This window comes from Thermobia domestica, chromosome 6 (genome assembly GCF_964235325.1).
Source record: "Thermobia domestica chromosome 6, izTheDome1.hap1.1, whole genome shotgun sequence".
Lineage (NCBI taxonomy): Eukaryota > Metazoa > Arthropoda > Insecta > Zygentoma > Lepismatidae > Thermobia > Thermobia domestica.
The window spans coordinates 307651515-307672681 of record NC_137459.1 but is presented as its reverse complement, the minus strand read 5'-3'; the positions used below and the strand labels follow the sequence as shown (position 1 = coordinate 307672681).

The 21167-nt window shown below is 36.8% G+C and overlaps 1 protein-coding gene across 5 annotated transcripts in view; it reads right to left on the bottom strand.

Annotated features, from left to right (window-relative positions):
* Positions 1-21167, bottom strand: part of Su(H) (recombining binding protein suppressor of hairless) — a 697852-nt gene that overhangs the window by 604682 nt on the left and 72003 nt on the right. For all 5 annotated transcript variants that reach the window (XM_081762936.1, XM_081762937.1, XM_081762938.1 and 2 more), the window contains one exon: positions 4893-4956. Coding sequence is in view for 2 of the 5 variants with exons in the window: in XM_081762930.1 (XP_081619056.1) it covers positions 4893-4956 (64 nt within the window). In the remaining 3 variants the exon portion in view is untranslated. The remainder of the gene's footprint in view (positions 1-4892; positions 4957-21167) is intronic.

The window sequence follows — 21167 nt, the reverse complement described above, 5'->3', positions numbered from 1 at the left end:
CGGCACCGATTTGGCAGAAAGTTTGTTCATGTGCAAATGATCACGAATAATGACACCAACGCGTTCACGGGATATACCTAGGTCCTCTGCTATACTTTTAGCAGAAATTCGTCTGTCTGTGAGAATCATTTCATGAACCTGTTCAATGATTTCTGGCACAATCACTATGGATGGTCTCCCAGGGCGGGGGTCATCCTCAGTGCTAAAATGGTCTGTCTTAAATTTCACAACCCAGTTCTTCACTGTGACATAACAAGGTGCATGGACCCCCAATGTTTGTTGCATCTCACCGTGGATCGTCTTTGCAGATTTCCCCTGAAGGAAGAGGAACTTCATCACCGCTCGACTCTCAACATCGTTGAACTTGTTGGGCTGCCCTGCCATTTCAAGCACTCACCCCCCCAAAAAAAATTTTCCTTAGTACCAATGCTTTAATATTTCGTCACAAACATGTAGACACATGTCGCTTTCAAATAAAAACAATTATAAATATCGGAAGGGGGCAAAGCTAAGGACTTATCAGCACCCCCTCGTATGTGATAAGCAAATGCATAAACTAAGTAACTCTATGGCCTATGGCACCCGGAGGTTCAATGCCGCGCTCAAAGCTCCCCACTGACTTCTATCCTTAGCCAATTGGATCCAGCTTCTACTTTGTACGCCTATTTCTGCGAGATCCACCTTAATATTGTCTTCCCATCTGCGCCTACGTCTTCCTAATGGTCGTATTCCGGCTGGTCTTCCAGTTAAGATTTTGAAAACGTTCGTTCTTTCTTCCATCCTGGCTACATGACCTGCCCACATGAGCCTCCTAGATTTGATGACCCTAACAATGTTGGATAAACCGTATAAATTATGTAGTTCCTCCTTATGAAGATTCCGCCATTCCCTATTCCCGTTTCTCTTGGGTCCGAATATTTGCCTCAGGATCTTGTTCTCAAATACTTTCAATCTATGTTCTTCGTTCCGAGTAAGAGACCATATTTCGCAACCATACAGAACAACAGGCATAATTATCGTTTTATACATTTTAAAATAAGCTAGTACATTACACATACAATCAATTATAATGTCCGTGATATATGGTGTTCATTGGGCAAAACACTCCTAACAATAAAGGTTCGACTTAGACTGGAGAAATGGTTATCCTTCGTTTTTCATTATAATTTGGCAATGAAACAAACACCTGAGAGATATGCAGCCCCTATATACAATTATATGGTGTTGGAATGTATAATAGGTAGGATATGATATGGATATGATATGATGCTTTAGTTTTTTTTTTTTAATTCCAACAATTCCAGTGTACCCCTAAAAATGTAATAAATAAATAATGGCCATGATTTTTTTTTTTTAATATTGAGTTAGAAATGGACAATCTACGCAAAATTTGCAATTGATCTGTGAAAACGTCATCTTTCTAGAGCTTGTAGTTTCCGAGATCTCATTGTCGAAAGGATTGGCCACAAACATATAAACGTCCACAAACGTAGAGTTTAAAAAACTCCAGAGTTTTCAGCACAATTCATTTGCATTTATTTCGGAGAAGGCTATTTAAAATGCAAAGGCTTTGAACAATAATTTAAAAGGATAAACTTTGTGAAAAAGATCTCTTTAAGTAATTTATTTAAAGTACACCTTTTTAAAAATATTTGTTTTTGTTATAAACGTGAAATCACAAATAACCGTAAATGAAAGGTTTGAAAGCTAAAGTTATAGGTTGGAGCTCAGTTGCTCTTAATTGTTATTGTATCATTTTAATAGATAGATAATAATAGATGGTAAGAAAATTGGCATATAAGGGCTTTCCTAACACATAATACCTAGGTATAAGCATATCTAATTTATTTGCATCAATTTAGGAAATGTTATCCGAAAGGGGCGAAAGTGGAAATTTAACTGCTATTTAAGTGAGTTCTGCAGTGGACAAACACCGCGCGCGAGGCTTTTCTCGGGGTTCTCCAGGTTCCTACTTTCTTCGTTTCATCATTATCGTCTCCTTTAGCCTACTCAGCATAATCGCAGGACGTAAAACTGAAAGATTTCATTTCATGAAAAATGAGTATACACTGGATTATAGGTGTTAACATATTCCTTTTCATATTTCCTTCTCAGAAAGAGAAGAAATAGTCCTCTATCAGGAAACGGTCCTTGCATTGGACTTGAAAGTACTCTTGTGGCAGATTTATTTATATATTGAGACAAAGAAAACAATTCGGCTCGGTTTCATTAAATTCGACGTTAAAATATGACCTTCTGGATGTACACGTAAACTGTAAGCAGAACTAAATATCGAACTTGGGTAAACATGCCTAGCTTGGAGAATGGAAGTTTTAAGATGCCTACTTCTTTTATAACTTTTTGTAAGGGAAGTTCTTCTTAGTAAGGCTATCGTTGTGTCTAACCTCCGAGTTTATAATGGCCTGAAACATATAAATACAAAATTTTAAAGAGACCTGAAATCTCCACTCGTTTGTCGCTAATTCATATGAAAAACTTATCCTAGGTACAAAAATATTCGAGGTTGGTTTACTTAAAATGTTTATGTCATTCAGGCTTCCAACTACTTTCACACCATCTAACAGAAAGAAATCACATAGAAGTAAGAGGTCACATCCGAAATCTTTATTTCACAATAAATATAGTTTAAGGAAAAATGTTTGGGACGTTATAAAACTAACGCCCATTTAATTTGCTGATAAGGTAATTACTTATTCTCTCGTAAACAAAACTTAGAGCAAAATTTAGTTCTGGGTGTGACACAGACAGGCTAATCACTTTAAAAAGTTTCAGTTTAATAATTATGCACCTTCATTTTCTAAAACTCGGAACGAAGAAACTACTAACAGCTGTTTGCTACCACACTATTCTGGACTGAAGAAAATGATCAATTGTTCCTCCCAGCGTTTCCAAATCAACCAAATATACTCGGATAACACGGACCAAGACCTACTGTTACACAAATTTAATAAAATCTTGAAATGCTCGTTCGAAGGTTGGGCTGGTTTATTAAACTAGATACTTAGTCCTTCAGTATCATGCTGTTAAAAAAAAAATGATTTAACTTGAATTTTGAAGGGGAGAAATCACTTTATCCTGGACTGGCCGAATGATAATAATCATCGAGGGACATGGTAATAAAATATTGAATTATTGTATAAGTAAATAAAGATTATATTAAGTAAGCAAAAGCTCTTACCTGATTTCTGGGTAAATAATTTCATCTTCTTTGCTTCTAACCAATGCAAACTGCCCTCCCCACTGGTGTAGTGACTAGCTCGCGCAAGAAGTTCCGGGTTCGATTCCTGGTGGAAGAGCCTTAAAATTTGAACGCATTACGGTGGTTTGGATTCTATCTTAAATTGTAGGTCCACATCACATACAGCGTCGGTGCTAAAGCGAGACAATAAACACTAAACCCTACCGTAAAAACATGGCGGCTTCTCTGTGATGCTATGGGCTGCAATTTCCTGGTATTCCGTGGGTCCTGTGATTACACTCACAAGATGCACTCCTGCTAGTAATTACGAGGCATTTTAGGTGACCACATGCATTGTATAATCTAGAAGTTGTTTCCGGTCAATAACGTACTTTTCCAAAATGACTATGCACCAATTTACAATATATTGCTGAAACTGTTGAAGCGCAGTATCATGAACATTAGGATGAACTACAACAACTACGCTGGTTCGCCTAATCCCCAGACCAACACTTCATTGGGTACCTGCACTTAGTTCTGCAGTTCAGACCTGGAGCAGAAACCCTCTTCCACGCTCATTGACCGAACTCAGCACTGTACTTTATGAGGAATTGTATAATGTTCTTCCGGAAACCATTCGTAGCTTATATGCTTCAATTCCACGATCAATCAGAGCTGTAGTGCAGCCTAACGCTAATTCAAATGTATACAGGAAGAAATGGAGTGGCTGTGAAGCTCTGTATAAGTCTAAGGAAATTAAATAATTAAAAATTTCATACCTGTAACTTGCAAATTCTGTATCACCTAAGGCAGGATGGCCACAACTGTAGAATTTACATGTACGAATGGCATCGGATAATCTCTGGGAGAGGAAAACTACTAAAACGGCTGCTTCGGATCCTCATGTGTTGAAGAAAACTCAAAGAAGCGTCGTGAAACATTTCATAAATAATGCTAAGAATGGTGGCGGATATGTGAAGCATATTTTTCATTAAGACAACTTGCTATTCATTATTCTCCCATTAGCTCCAAACTTTGTAGTCACTCTTTATGTTAATCATTCTTTTCATTCTCTCATTTTCTTCTGATGGCTTTATACTATCATAGCTTTAAGCTACATTGTATTTCCAGAAATTAAGATTGTAGGAAGCATTCACAATTCAGCAACTGAACGTGGTGAACAACAGATAAAACTATTTTTTCAACGCATTTTCAAGTCCTATGAATGGAAACTTAAGAAGATACGTATAAACGCGGGACAAACGCAGTGTTACAACGCACGGTGAATTACTACACTGGACGAAGTCATATGTTAATACTTCGTGGTACTAAGCAAGAGCCACTTTCGTTATTGGTGTTTGCATAGCTAAGATTACATGAAATGTCAAGCGAAGACATCCAACTACAACGATCGAGTCCAGCTTCCATAATATCAACATTAATATTCAAGTAAATATCAATACTGTAGCTCTCCAATGACGTTGCATATTCTCCACAAGCATTCCTCACAAGTTTTGCGAGCTTATCGCATTTTGGGAAGAGGTATCAGATAACACGACTCAAATACATACCTTCTCATATAGTATACTCTTATTCTGTACAAAATAGTAATAATAATAAAACGAAAGAATGGTGAAAAAGACAATTTTGAATTGATAAGAAAAACAAATGTAAATAGTACTCAAGTACTCACCTTGCGTTTTCTTCGGCTAGAACAGGAGACTTCTTTTGTTACCTTCGGTGGTCTGAATTCATTTCTACAAATATAAAGTATTAATTACCAGTGTGCCTGGTAAATTCAGAGACAAAGAGTCAGACAAGTATTGAGCATTTATTAGAATATGGTACAGCAAAGACAACAAAATGCATAAAAAAGTGACTTCTGAGAATTCAAGTCTAATCATATTAAATAAACATCTAACCTTAATTTATCACATTACTAAGTGAAATAAAGAACGAATCTATCTTTTTAAGCAGAAAACTAGAAACCATATAGTATTCCCTTTCCATGTACAGGGTGTTCCGGAATAAACCAACAAACTTCGGATATGTGTTCAGGAACTCAATACAAGAAAAATGTTTATCAGGGACTTTGGTCGGAAACTCGTAATTACGGAGATGAAGTCAATTTAAGATAATTTCACTAGTTACTGAAAATTGGTTCCATTTACGCAATTAGACGTTTCCGACCAAAGCCGTAGTTAAACTTTTTTATTTTTTTATTTCTTAATATTGAGGTTTTGATCATGTATGCAAAGTTTTCACCTGTTTTATTCAGTTCAGCTATTAGTGGGGTGCGTTAAGTCTGAAATTACACATCCGTGTGCATTTCTTGTTAAAATTGAACTAACACTTGGTTTTTGTCCTTTCGGTGATGCTTCAAAATTCTGACACGGTTGCCATTTTCTTCGTTCATCCAAATACAATATGAAGGCTGTCAAAGATGGCCGCCTTCGAGAATGCACAGCGCTGTTTTTAAAAGCCTATATCTCCCAAATTAATTGACTAATCTTCATGCAACAAACACAAAACGACGTAGAAAGTAATATTTAAAAAAAAAAAAAAAATTGACAAGAATTATTACTTATCAATGCAAATAATAACATGAGAAATAATTTTATTTCAAATTTTGCACATTTTATGCGTGTTTATATATATATATATATATATATATATATATATATATATATATATATATTAAATAACAAGTAAATGGCAAATAATTAAGAACAACGTTCTGTACCTTTTAAAAGAGTAATAAATTATCTTTATATTGTCATGTATATCATTCAGTTTGGTTAAGAAACAACGAAATTATAACAAATTAATATTTCCTTTTTTTGCTTGATTTTCCCACATGAGTAGAGGGAAACCGAGACCTATAGGAAAACCAACCATGAACCGTGATCTACTCTTCAAGACAAGTAGTTTGATATGTCGCATGCTATACCCTGAAACAAGGAAACTTATGCTTCAACAAGTCCGGTCATCCCTTTACATCGATTGCCTCAGATCACGGGATAGAACATCAGTTTCGATCACTGAAAGTAACATGAGGTATCACTGGATTGACACAAAATGAGTCATCTCTAGATCGCTATCTTTGGTAGGCACCCGTTGTAACTCAAGTCCTCCAAGAATTTGAAATGTTATATGGTTCAAAGCAATACGTGCAGTCACATAACCATCATCGTCTCGTTGGAACTTCAAAAACTCGAGTGCTGCAAAATGCAGACGAGTTGAGAAAGATTTTAATTCACTATGCTAATCATTTTGCTGGAACAGGAGAGCTTGTGAACATCACAACCACAGCAGTTGTTCCCGAGAAAATAAAAACAGATATTCTTCTCCGTGATGACAAGGGGACAGAGCAAGCAGACCAGTTCGTGAAATCTCGACTTCATGGTTCCGCGCAGACAGTGTTTGATAAAATGAGGAAGCTTAATTTGGGGTCCGTCAAACATCTGGCGAAGTAGCTAGCAAAAACTGTAGCCGGTAAAATCATCAAATTGAAGGAAGAGAGAAGTTTGTTAGCGAGTTTTGTAATCATCTGTCGTACACAGAATAACTTAGACATAAAAAAAAATAATTAAAAAAAAAGGGATTGTAGAGTTTGAGCTATCTACGATCCCTCGAGCACTCTTTGCTGCAGATGGCACAGATAAAGCCACTATTATTCGCACTTTGGAAGGAATGCTAGATTCACGCAGCAGTACCGAGCCAGAAATTGATGAAAACTCGAACAGGAGTGTTCAAAGTAAAAACATCATGATAATTGATGGAATGTCAATTGTACAAAGCATCAAGAAGACCCCGACGGTGAAAACCTAAGGTGATTTTGCAACCGAATTTGTAAAAAAAAAAAAAAAAAAAAAAAAAAAATAGAGTGGTTCTCACAGTCATCAGAGGAAATTCGCATTATCTTCGATAAGTACATCGAAAATTCCTTGAAAGAAAAAAATGCGAGCTAAGCGAAGTGGAGGAACATCACTCGAGTTCCGTGTGGATGCTTCCACAAATATCAGTAATGTATCTATGAGCTATTTTCTTTCACATTCGAGCACAAAACGACATTTAACAGCATCCTTGGGGAAAGAGATCATCAATTACTTCCGAAATATATCTTCACAGAAGCAGGTCATCATTATGTGGGAGGACTGCGTAGAAGCAGCACCAGGTTTCCTGGAAGACGAGTTGAAAAATCACAGTCATGAAGAAGCGGATACACTCATTATTCTCCATTCAATCCATGCTCGATGAAAATACCCTGACGCTCACTTGACAATATATTCACCAAATACAGACGTAGCACTGCCTCTGTTACATTACTTTGAAGACATTGGCCTGCAAGTCACCTTTGTCGGTGATCTCCAGGGAAGACGCGTAATTCACCTTTGGAATCTCGATTCAGCTCTCGGAACTGATTTGTGTAGAGGACTATTAGGTTTCCATGCATTCAGTGGCACAGATATTTCTGGAAAATTTGGTGGAAAATCGAAAAAAAAACAGCATTTAAAATCTATCAAAACAGCGACAAAAAATATTAGAGTCCTTTGCCTCTTTAGGACAGATTGTGGACCTACCAACCAAGGAAACATGCAGTAATTTAGAGCGATTTGTTTGTGGTATGTACTCAACAGGCACTGACTCCAGTAGCGACCTCTCAGAATTGCGATGGCAATTCTTCTCACGCAAAAATGCCGAAGGGGAACGACTTCTACCAACATGCGCAAGTTTAAAACCTCACATTTGGAGAGCCCATTACGTGTGTCTTGTGCGAAGAAACAGTCACCTTCCCCATCCCGAAGTTCCACCCCAACAAATTACGGATGGACAGAAGAACAACATCGTTTCCAGCCTATTCTGTGTTTGCAGCCACCAGCGCCGGATGCAATTTTGTTGAACGTTCACTGTGTCTGTAAACCTGGATGCAATGCGTGCCGTTGCAAAAAAACGCAAAGTACCTTACACGGAATTGTGTCAGTGTGGAGATGAGTGTGAAAATTCAGCAGATCTTGTGTTAGACTATGAAGGAAGTAATTCTGAAGAGAAGAATGAAACAGTTTCACACTGTTTGAAGGGAAACAAAAAAATCCAGAGAGTCTTTGATAAACACTACGGTCACAAACATTCGCTAGTCTACATTTAAGTCTCCACATTCATGTATTTTGCGTTTTAAAATATTTTTTATAATTAGACAGCGTTGTGAATCAAGTAAACGGGCGGTACTTTTTTTTTAAATAAACATATTGATGCATATACCAACAGAGAGATATCCTACGTGCGCAAACCTTTTTTTTTTTTTTTTTTCAAAATTTTTGGAAACAACAAATGGTGCTTATTCCTCATGATGCATGTTACCATACTGCGCATAACGACTGATGTATAATACTGTCCAAAATACTTTCTATTTCAGCGTTATTTTAGCAAAATATAATTATAATATACAATTTAAATATGTATTTTTGCATTCGAAACGTTTAATAATTTTTCAAATGTTTGTGTTGAATGAGCAAACTATTCTCACCGCCCAATAAGTGTTCTTCTTAAGTTTTATTAAAGATGTCGAATTATTAAATGAAGTATGTTAAAGCAAATAAAATTGTGTTTTACAATATTTAACATGATTGAATTAATATCAACAGGAAACATGAGCAGGACGTAGGAATAGAGGATAATTCATTTACATGTGCTTGCACGCTCTGATTTTGGTTGTCAGAGGTAAAAGCAATAACTAGAGTACCAATTTTCGCTCATCAGAAATATTAACCACGGATCAATATAATAGGTGCTTACCGGGTGCAAGCGAGAACAATGTTTTCGCTATGGCAGCCATTTTGATGGCCGCTATATTGGATTCGGCCAACCTGTCAGAATGGGACCCATTGGCGGATTAAACCAAACGTCTTGGAGGGGGCACTTTGTTGTGGAGTGGGATATGTTCCCCGAAATCCCCCCCCCCAAAAAAAAGAAAGGTAAAACGGATTCAGGAAAAGAGGGTAAAAGATATAATTGCTACGGAATTCTCACCACAATGCCCCCTCCCCCAAAACGATATTCTGTGTACAGGCCTGGTCGTGGCTATGCTTTACTAAATATTTCGCTAGAAAAATTATCAGGTTAAACATTTTTTTTTTTTTAGAACGCTCATAATGTTTCTGTATTTTAGTAAAAGAATTAAACAAAAGGACAAAAGAGCTTGGAAGTTACACTCAAAACACGCTTTTCGGTGAATACTACCCAAGACGTATCTGTCGATATAATATTGTCGCGATCTACGACAATGTCCCTATGACATTTGACAGTGCTAGTACCTTCAGCCGCTTTTCGCCAGAACGAGATTGCAACCACGTTTTCAGTCGGTGCAATGTGGATTAAGATCGTTCTGCACTGACCACGCTCGAATGCAGGGTTACAAGTTAAGTTGATGTTGAGTTACACGTCTCTTTCAGCGGCGATGCTATATGAGACCTACTGATTAACTTGGAATCCGTACCACAGGATTACAAGTATGCGCAGCAGTTTTCGAATAGTTACCTGAAGATCTTCGTCGCTGGTGAGCAAGGCCTCCAACGCAGTCCGTGATAGAATTTCACCTTCTTCTTTAATTCTCTTCCATTTAGAAGTGTAAATTGCAAATTCAGAACTAAAGAGGGAAAGCAGCATTTTTTCTTGAGTTCCGATAGTTTTGTAAAATATTTCTGCTAGAATGCGGAAGTTGTTGCTCAGAGTTTAGTCAGTTGCGCGTGTGGACAATAAAATGTTGAGTCCGTAAACATTGAAAACTTCCTGCGCAAGACGAGTTTTGAGGTTCTGTACAACCGACTCTATAAACGGAATGTAGACAGTTCTTCAGTAGTAAAATGTCGTGTCATCTGCTCTGAAGTTCGTACGATGTGTTTGTCTTTGAGTGAGATGAGGAGTTTGAATCTGCACGTCGACACTAGCAGCCATTCTGGATATTGCTTCGAAAGTTGCCTTGAATTCTTTGCTGTTTGAATGCTTCTTGTTTAATGTTGCGATAGTGTCCTGAATGGCATCTGACGTTGCGTTCATGTCTAAATTTGTCTTCTGCAAAAGTCGATTGAGGGGAGGGTTATCGTGAGAACATCCTGAAGACACGTAATAGTTACGATAAACTCGCTGTCGTGCATGGCAGAAGAAAGTGCCCATGCTTTGGCTGCTGTATCTAACTCGGACCACTTGGAACACACTGTAGAGCCTCACTTATTTATTGAAAATTCACGTGAAATTGTAATACCGCGTCGTTCCGTTCAACCCATCCCGTTTCACACAATGCCTGGCCACTAACCGTAAGCTTAAGGACAGTATTACGTTTTGAGATGCGGTGAAAAACGCAATGATCTCTTTCGTTGTTCCCAAACAGTTCCTCACGCACTGTACTGGCGACGACCTGAAGATGGACAAGTTTTTCGGGTCGAGTGAGAAATCTCGTAGCAAAGATAGAACAATTTCTCAATTTTCCCTCCAGTCAGTGAGAGTTCGGGCGGTTCTGCGTCTTCGGATTCCGAGCTCAAACCAATGTCCTCACCTTTCAGCTCTGCTGGTGGAGGATCAATGAAACCGAAGCAGTCTTCTCTTATTTCACCCATGTGTTCGTACCTTAGAATCAAAGACAGCTGAGATGTGTGCGAAACGACCGTAGTCTCATCAAACATAATAGAATAAAACTGATTCTCTCGCACTCGATTGACAATTTTACAGACGTGATTTCTCATCCACAACCCTCAATGAGGGCATTTTGTGTGGTTTTATTGGCAAAAATGGTCCTTTTCGATGCTTTCTTCCAGTGATTCTTTAAGAGATCGTCACTACAAGCCATTCTAAATTTGAGCAATTCTAGAAAATTGCCCTCGTTGAACTTAGTTTCTGCACCGTCACCATCTGAGGTCCAATTATCCGCACAAGCATCGTCCTTGTGGCCTTGAAAAGCAATGCCTTGCCTTCCAAGGAATATCACATTCCGCACCATTGATTTCAGTTTGTCGCAATTTTGGATGACTTTCTTCTTGACGAGTTGATTTGATTCTCAACTGATTTCACTGGTTCCCAGTAGTTTTTCAGAAACGCTTTTCCGACCTCAAGAGCGTTAATGTGATATTGTGCCTTCTTGTGAGTTTCTAAAATACCGTAGAAAGTAGCGAATTTCTTCAAAGGTTTAGTCCCAAGAGTTTGGAGGGGCACGTTTCTTTGAAAGCCCCCCAAAAAACCCCGTTGCAAAAAGCGAGCAATATTTACAAAAAAGATCCCTCTCCTTATGGGAAACAACCAGCCATGGATAGTTTTCCAGATGTTCTAGCCTCAAGTAACACCGTCCTTCTTCCTGAGATTTATCTGATATTATGACTCGAGTTATCGTTAGCGTAAACGCGTCATGCCGGATAGAGACTATTTTTAAATAGAATTTAAAGAATTAACCCTCCTTTGAAATAACACAAGAACGATCCCAAACTTTCGTTCTTGTGGCAGTAAGCTACAAGCGGCAAGGGCAGTGTGTGTAATTTTAATATTTTAGAGGGGGGCGATCGCCCCCCTCGCCCCCTCCTTTAATCCGCCCCTGATGGGACCACTTGAATTCCTCTTTCATCGTATCATAATATCAACACATCCAACTGGAAAGATTTCAGCAAAGTGACTCTTTGGTTATTTCATTACTCTTAGTCCCTCTATTCATGTGGGAAAATCAAGCAAAAAAAGGAAATATTAATTTGTTATAATTTCGTTGTTTCTTATACATGACAATTTAAAGACAATTTATTACTCTTTTAAAAGGGACACAACGTTGTTCTCAATTATTTGCCGTTTACTTGTCATTTAAATATATATATATAAAGAAAACACATCATAAAATGTGCAAAATTTGAAATAAAATTATTTCTCACGTTATTAATTGCATTCATAAGTAATAATTCTTGTCAATTTTTAAAAATTTATTATTTTCTACTTCGTTTGGTGTTTGTTGCTTGAAGATTGGTCAATTAGTTTGGGAGATATAGGCTTTTAAAGACAGCACTTTGATAGCCGCCATGTTGGATTTGGATGAACGAAGAAAATGGCAACCGTGTCAGAATGTCAAAGCATTACCGAAAGAATAAAAATCAAGTGTTCAATTTTAACAAGAAATGCACAAGTGATTACACAATACCCCCCACTAATTATCTTCAATCGGCCCATCTCCATAATTAGACGTTTCCGAAAACAATATACTGAAAAATAAGTCCTAACAAGTTTATAAGTTGCAGAAAGCAATGGAACCATCATAATCAACGTATTCTAAATCTTTTGGCTGGAGTCGGCATTACGGATCGCTGCCACCTATTTCTATTTTGTGTCATATCAATTGTGACACCACACTGAACTATATCGTTTTTCACATTATCTCCCCACTTCTTCTTTTGCCGGCCTCGTGCTCGCTTCCAATTTAGTTCTATAGCATCCACTCAGTAAGCTACGAATTGTGAAGGTGGTCTTCTTACATGCCCAAACCATCTAAGTCTACTTGCTTGCAGTTTTTTATTACTGGTTTCACTTGTACTATTCCTCGGATCATTTCATTCTGTCTTTTACACATCCACCGCAGCATCTTCATCTCCACAACATGCAACTTATGTTCCTCTTTCTTCTTTGTCGTGCAACATTCAGCTCTGTATAACATGGCATGCCTCATTACTGTTTTCTAAAACGTTCCTCCTTCCGCTTTCTCCGTTCTGTCCAGCTGCTGTTAATTCTGCTGGTTACACACTCCTCTATGCCTACCTTTCCCTGTAGTATTGATCCCAAATACTTGAATTTCTTTCTCATTACTACCTCTTCTTCGTTCAGTCGTATTTTTGTATTTTCGATTACAGTTTTTCTGAATGGGCAATGCATATACTCGTCTTGATTTTATTAATTCTAAACCCCTTTCTCTCCAGTGCTCCACATGCCATCTAGTGTATTCTTTGCGAGAATATTTTGAAGGACTCTAGATGCCAGTTGTATGTGTTTCTGGCTTTACGCACAATTCTAATTGTACTTGTAATGATTGATAATGTTGTAATTCAAGGTAAGATACGTATGAAACGAACAATTCGTTGTACTCATTTTTGTCATTGTATTTTTTTTTTTTTTTTTTTTTTTTATTTGGATGTATGTTCATCCAATACCCTATATGCAACGTTTACATATATACTAATCTTCAAGTGCATATTTTAGAATTTCTTGTTTCGTTTTCATTTTCGTAAAAGAAAAAATAGTTGTTATGACTTCTGTGATAACCCTCGCAAATAGGTTGCATGTGAAAACACTGGATATACCCCATATCCCCAGAATACCGTATACTTGAAGTGGGTGACAGAAATTATTTAATTCCGGTACCGATTGCTTACTTCCGTCAAACAAGTTGATTATAGAAAAGCTGCATGTATGCTGTAGGTGGAAATACACTACCCTGGGAAAAGTTAGTTAGATACCGTGTACCGAAAGTGGATGACCACAACTGTCCAATTTGGGTACCGATCACTTTCTCTCCTTAAGACGAATTGATTGATATATAAGCTGGAAGATATAACCGGAAACTAAATGATTCCCCATATTTCAAATTTACATGTAAAATAAAAACTTACAGGATCAGCTACTTGTGGTAATGGGTAACAAGAAAATATTTTAAGAAATTTGGTTTAGTCTTGCCATATTTTGGTTTGGATTTAGAAGACCATTTAATTACCTGTTACAGACTGCAAATCATGGTATTTTGTTTTAGTTTTTGTCATTGTATGTTCAAATAAGATAAGGGAAGCGATGTGCTTATTCACTCATGTGGCGTTTATTTCGATTTTTTTAAAAAAGATTTTTTTTAATAAAATGATGAAACACGGCAATAGTGACTATTATGTAGACTATTTAGAAAGGAGATGGTGTGATCGACAATTTGTACTTTACCTTCTTTAACAGCAGCGAGACCATTTAGGACGATACGCACAGTTTAAAGACCTGAACTACTATAGTGAGTTCTATGCTCTACCACAGGCAATTGAACGGCGGACCTCATGCACCAAAGGGACGTGCGCTAGCCAGTAGGCCAGACAGAAGGGCGAAAATATGCTTAGAACACTGTTTTCTTAAGAGTTGCAAAGCTCTACTCTGTATCACACGAAAATCAGATGCGACCTTGTGTTTAATTTTTTGTATAACTTCCAATTGAAGACTTTTGTATTTTTTTAAGTTTTACGTCCAACAGTTATGCCCGTTAGGCTAAAGGAGATGGATAGTTATTGAAAGTGTATGAGTATGAAATAATTGATGGAATAGAATGTAAGAAAAAACCCACGGATATGTTGAATACCACAAACTTACTTGGCTTGGGATCGAACCGAGAACCCCTGGCACCAGATGTGAGCGGTCTACCACTCCGTTCACCTTTCTAGCTTATACATAATTTGTTCTAATTTTGATGGTTGCTTAAAATTACTGATATCTGTATACTTGTAAATTCTATGCGAAACAAACCTTTCCCGTTGTTCTAGCGGCTTACGCGTCTATTTTTGGTACACGTGGTCCCGGGTTCGATTCCCGATGGGAAAGCATTAAAATTCGAACATATTATGGTAGCTCGGACTTTACCTTAACTGTAGATTCACGTCTCATATAGTCTCGGCGCTGAAAAGGGATTATACAATTCAACATGCATTCATCACATAACGACTTGTCATTACATTTATAGTAATTTTGCAACAAATGATCTATAATCAATAGGCTTTAGTCTTGCTCTCCATAATCTCGAATGCTCTGATTCACACACCTGTGTGATACTTCTAAATTTACATGCTAGGAAACTTTCTGCATTGACAAACCGAGATACACACACACATACACACCATCAGGCTGTGAATTTTTGCTAGACACTCCTCACTATGGACAAGTATGGGCTTTTATTCCTGTATACGAGCAAGGAACGACCAAGCACACATTTTAGTTATTTTAATATGGAATCTGCAACCCTGATTTGTGTTCATGGAAGATTTAACAACATAACGTACGTTGCCATGCTCGTTGTTACCCTCTGTTCACATGTTCTGGCTTGGCTCTTTTTAGCGTTCACCTGCTGCCACAGAACAGTCCTTTAAATGTCTGGCATTACATGTAGTCCTATGGTATCACGAGACAGTTACCAAAAACAGTCCAGAGACAATTCCAGACGGCATATCATAGACAGTCACCAGATGCTAAAAGCATCAAGATGTGGTATGCTAAGTTTAAGGAAACAGGTAGCGTCAGTGATCTAGAACAAAAGGGCTGAACCTAGCGCGCAGAAAATTCAGACAGTGAGAGACACCTTCATGAGACGTTCCAGGAAGTCAGTCTGCACAGCCTCACGTGAGTTGCAGATTTCTAAGACATTAGTGCACCGCATCCTGCATAAGCATCTGCTTTTCCGTGCGTAACAAGTCCAGATCGTGCAGTCCCTACAACCAACGTATTACAGTGCTCGTTATGACATCGATGTTGCCATGCTGTCTGAGATTGAGGAAGATGTTGATTATCTGAAACTGTCCTTTTTTTCAGACGAGGTCACAATTCATTTGAACGGTGTTGTCAACCGGCACAATGCTAGGATCTGGGGTTCCGAGAATCCCCACACTGTGTTTGAGACTGACAGAGACAGCCCTAAGCTGAATGTGTGGTGTGATCTTATCCACAATAAAATCACACGATCTTTTCTCTTTAGTAAAAACACGATCACAGCCAATACTACTTGATATGATGTAGTTATTTGTTGTGACACAAATTCAGGACATTCCTGACTTAATTTTCCAACAAGATGGTGCGCCACCTTACTGGGGGTTAGATGTATGTGCCTATTTGGATAAAACATTTCCGGAAAGATGGATCGGGCTTGATGGTCCCATAAACTAGCCTCCGCGATCACCAGATAACAAACACCACTGGATTTCTTCTTTTGGAGTTACTGTCAAGGGCCCGGTTTACCAAACACCAGTGAAAGACATCGCAGCATTACGACGGAGAATTACTGAAGTGATAACATACATCCCTCGCCTAATGTTGACCAACACATGGGTGTAATTGGAATATCGCCTTAATATCCTCCGGGCAACGAAACGATCACACATAGAAATGTATTATGTACACAAAAACCTGCACATCAATTTATGATATCAAGTATTTGTCTGTGTGTTATATTTTATGTCTTATGAATGATTGTAATCAGGGAAAGAACTATGCGACACCCGGCACAACTTGCTGTTACTTCTCATTGAGTTGTCAATCTATTTTCACTTGCTCATCTCCTAGACGTCTACTCAATTAGTGTTGTTTGCCACGACTTCATTTTGGTGTTGTTTGCCACAGTATTGCTCTCTCTGATTTATCTTATATCATAATCGTGAAAATTTATACGAAATCGACTCATAAGTTGAGGGTTGTCAGATGACTATATTATAACAATCAAATCTATTATATTTACAAACAGAATATATACAATAAAAACAGTCTCGATGCGTTATTGGGTTACTGCTTCTATTTCGTAACCATAGTTTTGAGTATTCATTAAACATTTCTCTTCAGAGGTATTTTAGGAGTGTTTTACTTTATTCTCAAAATTTGAATTATATCTGAATGTTCCATTTTTGACTTTGAGAGTTGCTGCATAATAGAAAGCAGAATTTTTCGAAGTTGGTCACAGTAATCCTGACTGAACCGAATCCATTTTTTTAAAATCGATTTTTAAAGGTATTTAGTAAATGAGTTTAGGTATCGATTAGTGAAGTTACCTTACCGATCCAACTGGTTACACCTGATGTCGATTATATTCAAGGAAAATATTCTTTTAGTATACATACATTACTCCTCAATAAGGGACCGGATAATAGTGCAGAAGGTCAACCAAAAGCTAGCAATATTGCAAGTACAATCAGGAGAACAAGCATTAGCACACCGGCTAGGTCATGTAACAGTAAGTTTTCGCAAAAGTCAATCGACGAAACGATCTGTTCTGGAGTAGTAAATGGAAGACAAAATTATGCCATACTATCTAATGAAGAATATAGTGTAGAATCGAATATTGCAAATAAGAGTGCTTCAAATGACATTGTTTCTCCTCAAGAAATTACATCACATCAGAACAATATACATAGGAAATCAAAAAGACAAAGAAAGCCTCCAACACACCGTCCGGATTATTTTTTATGGTAGGATCATTAACCCAAAACAAAGACATCCGTAAAGAAAATTCCAGTTTTGATAAACGTCTAATTGACAATAAATTAAATCTACGGTCTAGTAAGAGTAATACTGTTGGAGTGCAGACATGTTATCAAAGTATACAGTCTGACAACTTAGGTTACAAATATAACAGCAATAATATAGTTATTTTTCATCAAAATGTACAAGGGTTTACGTTCCATAAAAAGAGCATGTTAGAAGAGCTACTTTTGGACAGACTGTTAGGAGTACATTTAATTTGTATAACAGAGCACTGGTTACGATCAAGTTGCTTAGAATACCTAAGCATTCCTCAATTTGAGCTAAGAGCACAATACTGCAGACATAATAAAGATAGAGGAGGGGCTTGTATATATGCAAAAAGGGACCTAAAAACGAGAGAATGTACTAGGTTTAAATATTTAAATGTAGAAAAACACTTTGAAAGTTGTGCATTAGAAATTGTAGATTATAACCTTGTAATTGTATGTGTTAATAGAACTCCTGACAGTGATATAGAAATCTTTATAAATAAGATGGACACCATACTAAATTATTTTATAGAAATCAAGAAGACTGTCGTAATTGTTGGGGATATCAACATAGATTTTTTACAGCCGATAAAACACGAGGTAGAACTTTTTCTAGATTCATTTAATATGGACGCAGTTGTTAAAGTTCCCACACGAATCACAAAATGCTCCAAAAGTGCAATTGACCAGTTCATAGTGAGCAAACATCTTAACTACAACACAGTAGACGTCTTCAACAGTGGTTTTTCAGACCACCTTGCCCAAGTACTCGACTTACATGTAACTCCTAATAAAAGTTTTTGTAATATAAGAACAAGTAATGTAACGTACAAAAGAAAATTTAATGACGAAAATATACAATATTTTAATCACCTCCTCAGGGAAGAAAATTGGAACGAGCTTTACTTGTATAACCAGGTTAATGAAGCTTTCAATTACTTCATTGACACTACAACATTCTATTTCAATCTAGCATTTCCTGTTGTAAAATGTGTAACTTCAAGAAAACAGTCAAAACCATGGGTAACACAAGGGATCAGAATAGCAAGTAAAAAAATGAGACTTCTTAACAAGGCTAAAACACAAGGAAATCTATCACCATATACAGAGACATATTACAAAATATACAAGAACATATATAAAGGAGTTCTGAAAGCAGCAAAACAGTTACACAATGACAAAATCATTAAAAAATCCGATAATAAGTCGAAAACGTTGTGGAAACTAGTGCAAAGCGAATTAAGTGTAAACACTCGTAATGATGACGATAATTTAGAGGTAATTAAAAATGGCAACATAATTAAAGATCCTCGTACAATAGCTGACCTATTTAATAATTATTACAGCAACTTATCAAAAACGTACAATAGTGAGCTAGCAATGCGCACGAAAATATTGTCAAAAACTTGCAACAATACAATGTATCTGCATCCAGTTACAAATGCAGAAATAATAAAAGTGGTGAAGAAGATGAAAAGTAAATGGTCAGCTGGCGTAGATGGTATACCGCCAAGTATTGTAAAGAAAAGCATTAAATATATTGCTGACCCCCTGTGTTTCCTCATAAATATGACGTTCTTAAGTGGAGAATTCCCTAATATATTAAAAATTGCAAAAGTAAAACCAATATATAAAAAAGCCGACAAATCAGAGCTTGAAAATTATAGGCCTATTTCACTTCTCTCGACTTTCTCAAAAATTTTAGAAACCACAATGAGTATCCGGCTATCATCCTTTTTACTTAAACATGATCTAATAACACACGAGCAACATGGCTTCCTAAAAGGGAAATCAACGGAAACAGCAATATATAATTTTGTAGAAATTATACATAAAAGTTTAGATAGTAAGGAGAAATGTATAGGTGTTTTCCTTGATCTTTCCAAAGCATTTGACTTAGTGTAACATAGAAATCTTCTTTCAAAGCTCCAAGATTATGGAATAAGAGGCATTGCGTCCAAATGGTTTAAATCGTATCTGGAAAATCGGCAGCAAGTAGTAGAAATTACATACAGTAACAAAGATACAAACCAAACTACATACTACACATCGGGAAAACAAGAAATATCATGTGGAGTGCCACAGGGATCCGTATTAGGGCCATTATTATTTTTGATATACATTAACGATCTACCATGTAATATTGCTCCAGCAGAACTATCCCTTTATGCAGATGATGCTAATATCATAGTAAAAGGGAACACAAATGAGGATGTTGAAGGTAATGCAAATGAAATCCTTCATAAACTATCTCAGTGGATTAAAGAAAATAAGCTTAAATTAAACATTGAAAAGACACAAGCAATCAATTTTCATCATATGCGCAACAAACATAAAAACATACAGCCTGTTAATATTTTAATTGAAAATAACGGAATAGACTATGTGAACTCAACTAAGTTCTTAGGAATCTGGATAGATAAAAATTTCTCCTGGGATGTACAAATAACTAAGCTTGGTAAAAAAAATTAAATCAAATTTATTTCGCAATTAAAGTACTTAAAAATGTTTTAAAAGAGTCTACTTTAAAAACGATTTACTTTGGATTATTTCAGTCAAATTTAACATATGGCATTATATTTTGGGGAAATACACACAAAGCCAAGGTAATTTTTACAATACAGAAACGAATAATAAGAATGATGGCGGCCGCTAAACCAAAAGATCACTGCAAACCAGTATTTAAAAAATTTCGTATACTCCCAGTACCTTGTGTGTACATTTTAAATCTACTGATATTTGTAAAGAGACACCTACAAGGTGTCCTTACGCGAGTAGGACAGCAACATGATCATGATACAAGAAACAAACAAAACTTTTTCATTGTAGAACACAGAACCGTATTATATGAAAAAGGGTGTAAATACGCGGGTATCATGCTATATAATAAACTTCCCAAAGATATAAAGACTCAGGAATCTGTTGCTAAATTTAAAAAAGAACTACAGAAATATTTATTAAAACACTGCTTTTACTCCATAGAGGAATACATGAATTGCTAACAGAAACAAGAAAGAAAAAAAAAAAGAACTACATTATCTACAGTAATCAGTGTCGTTGCTTGTTTTTAACATTTGATATATGTTCAAGGATTTCTACATACACTGCAAGTAAAAATTACTCTTACTTTATTTTTAATAATATCATGCAAAATGTAATGGATAAGATGTAAGGTGTAATGTTTAATAATTAACCTAGTGTGTGTAATTTTCATTATTATTGTTCTTTTTACTTTTGTGTTTATATATATAAATGACGTGTCCACTTCATATGCATTGCAATACAGTGCTAAATGTATGAAAAAAGGACGAAATAAATACAATGCAATACAATACAATACAATACCCTTTCCGATGAATGGAATTGGCTCCTTCCGTCACACACATGTCGGGAAAAATGTGTGCTAAAGAGAGAAGGCCGCACAGTAACCGTGAGCATCGGCAAAAGATCAGTTTGACTCAGGATGGCACAGGAAGACGAGCTGAGAGACTTCGCAAAGGCTGTTATCACTGCACATGTTTGGTTTATCAGTAGGAGCCATTACAGTCAAACTGGACCACCCGAAACCAACAAACCAACTGCGGTAATATAACAACAAAGTGAACATTTGCAGGTATAATCACGTCATGAAACGACCCGTAAGTCCCACAATAATGACGGACTAGGATAGCGGGGTGCTATTAATAAAGAGGGTAGTTCGCTCAAATCGTCGTCAA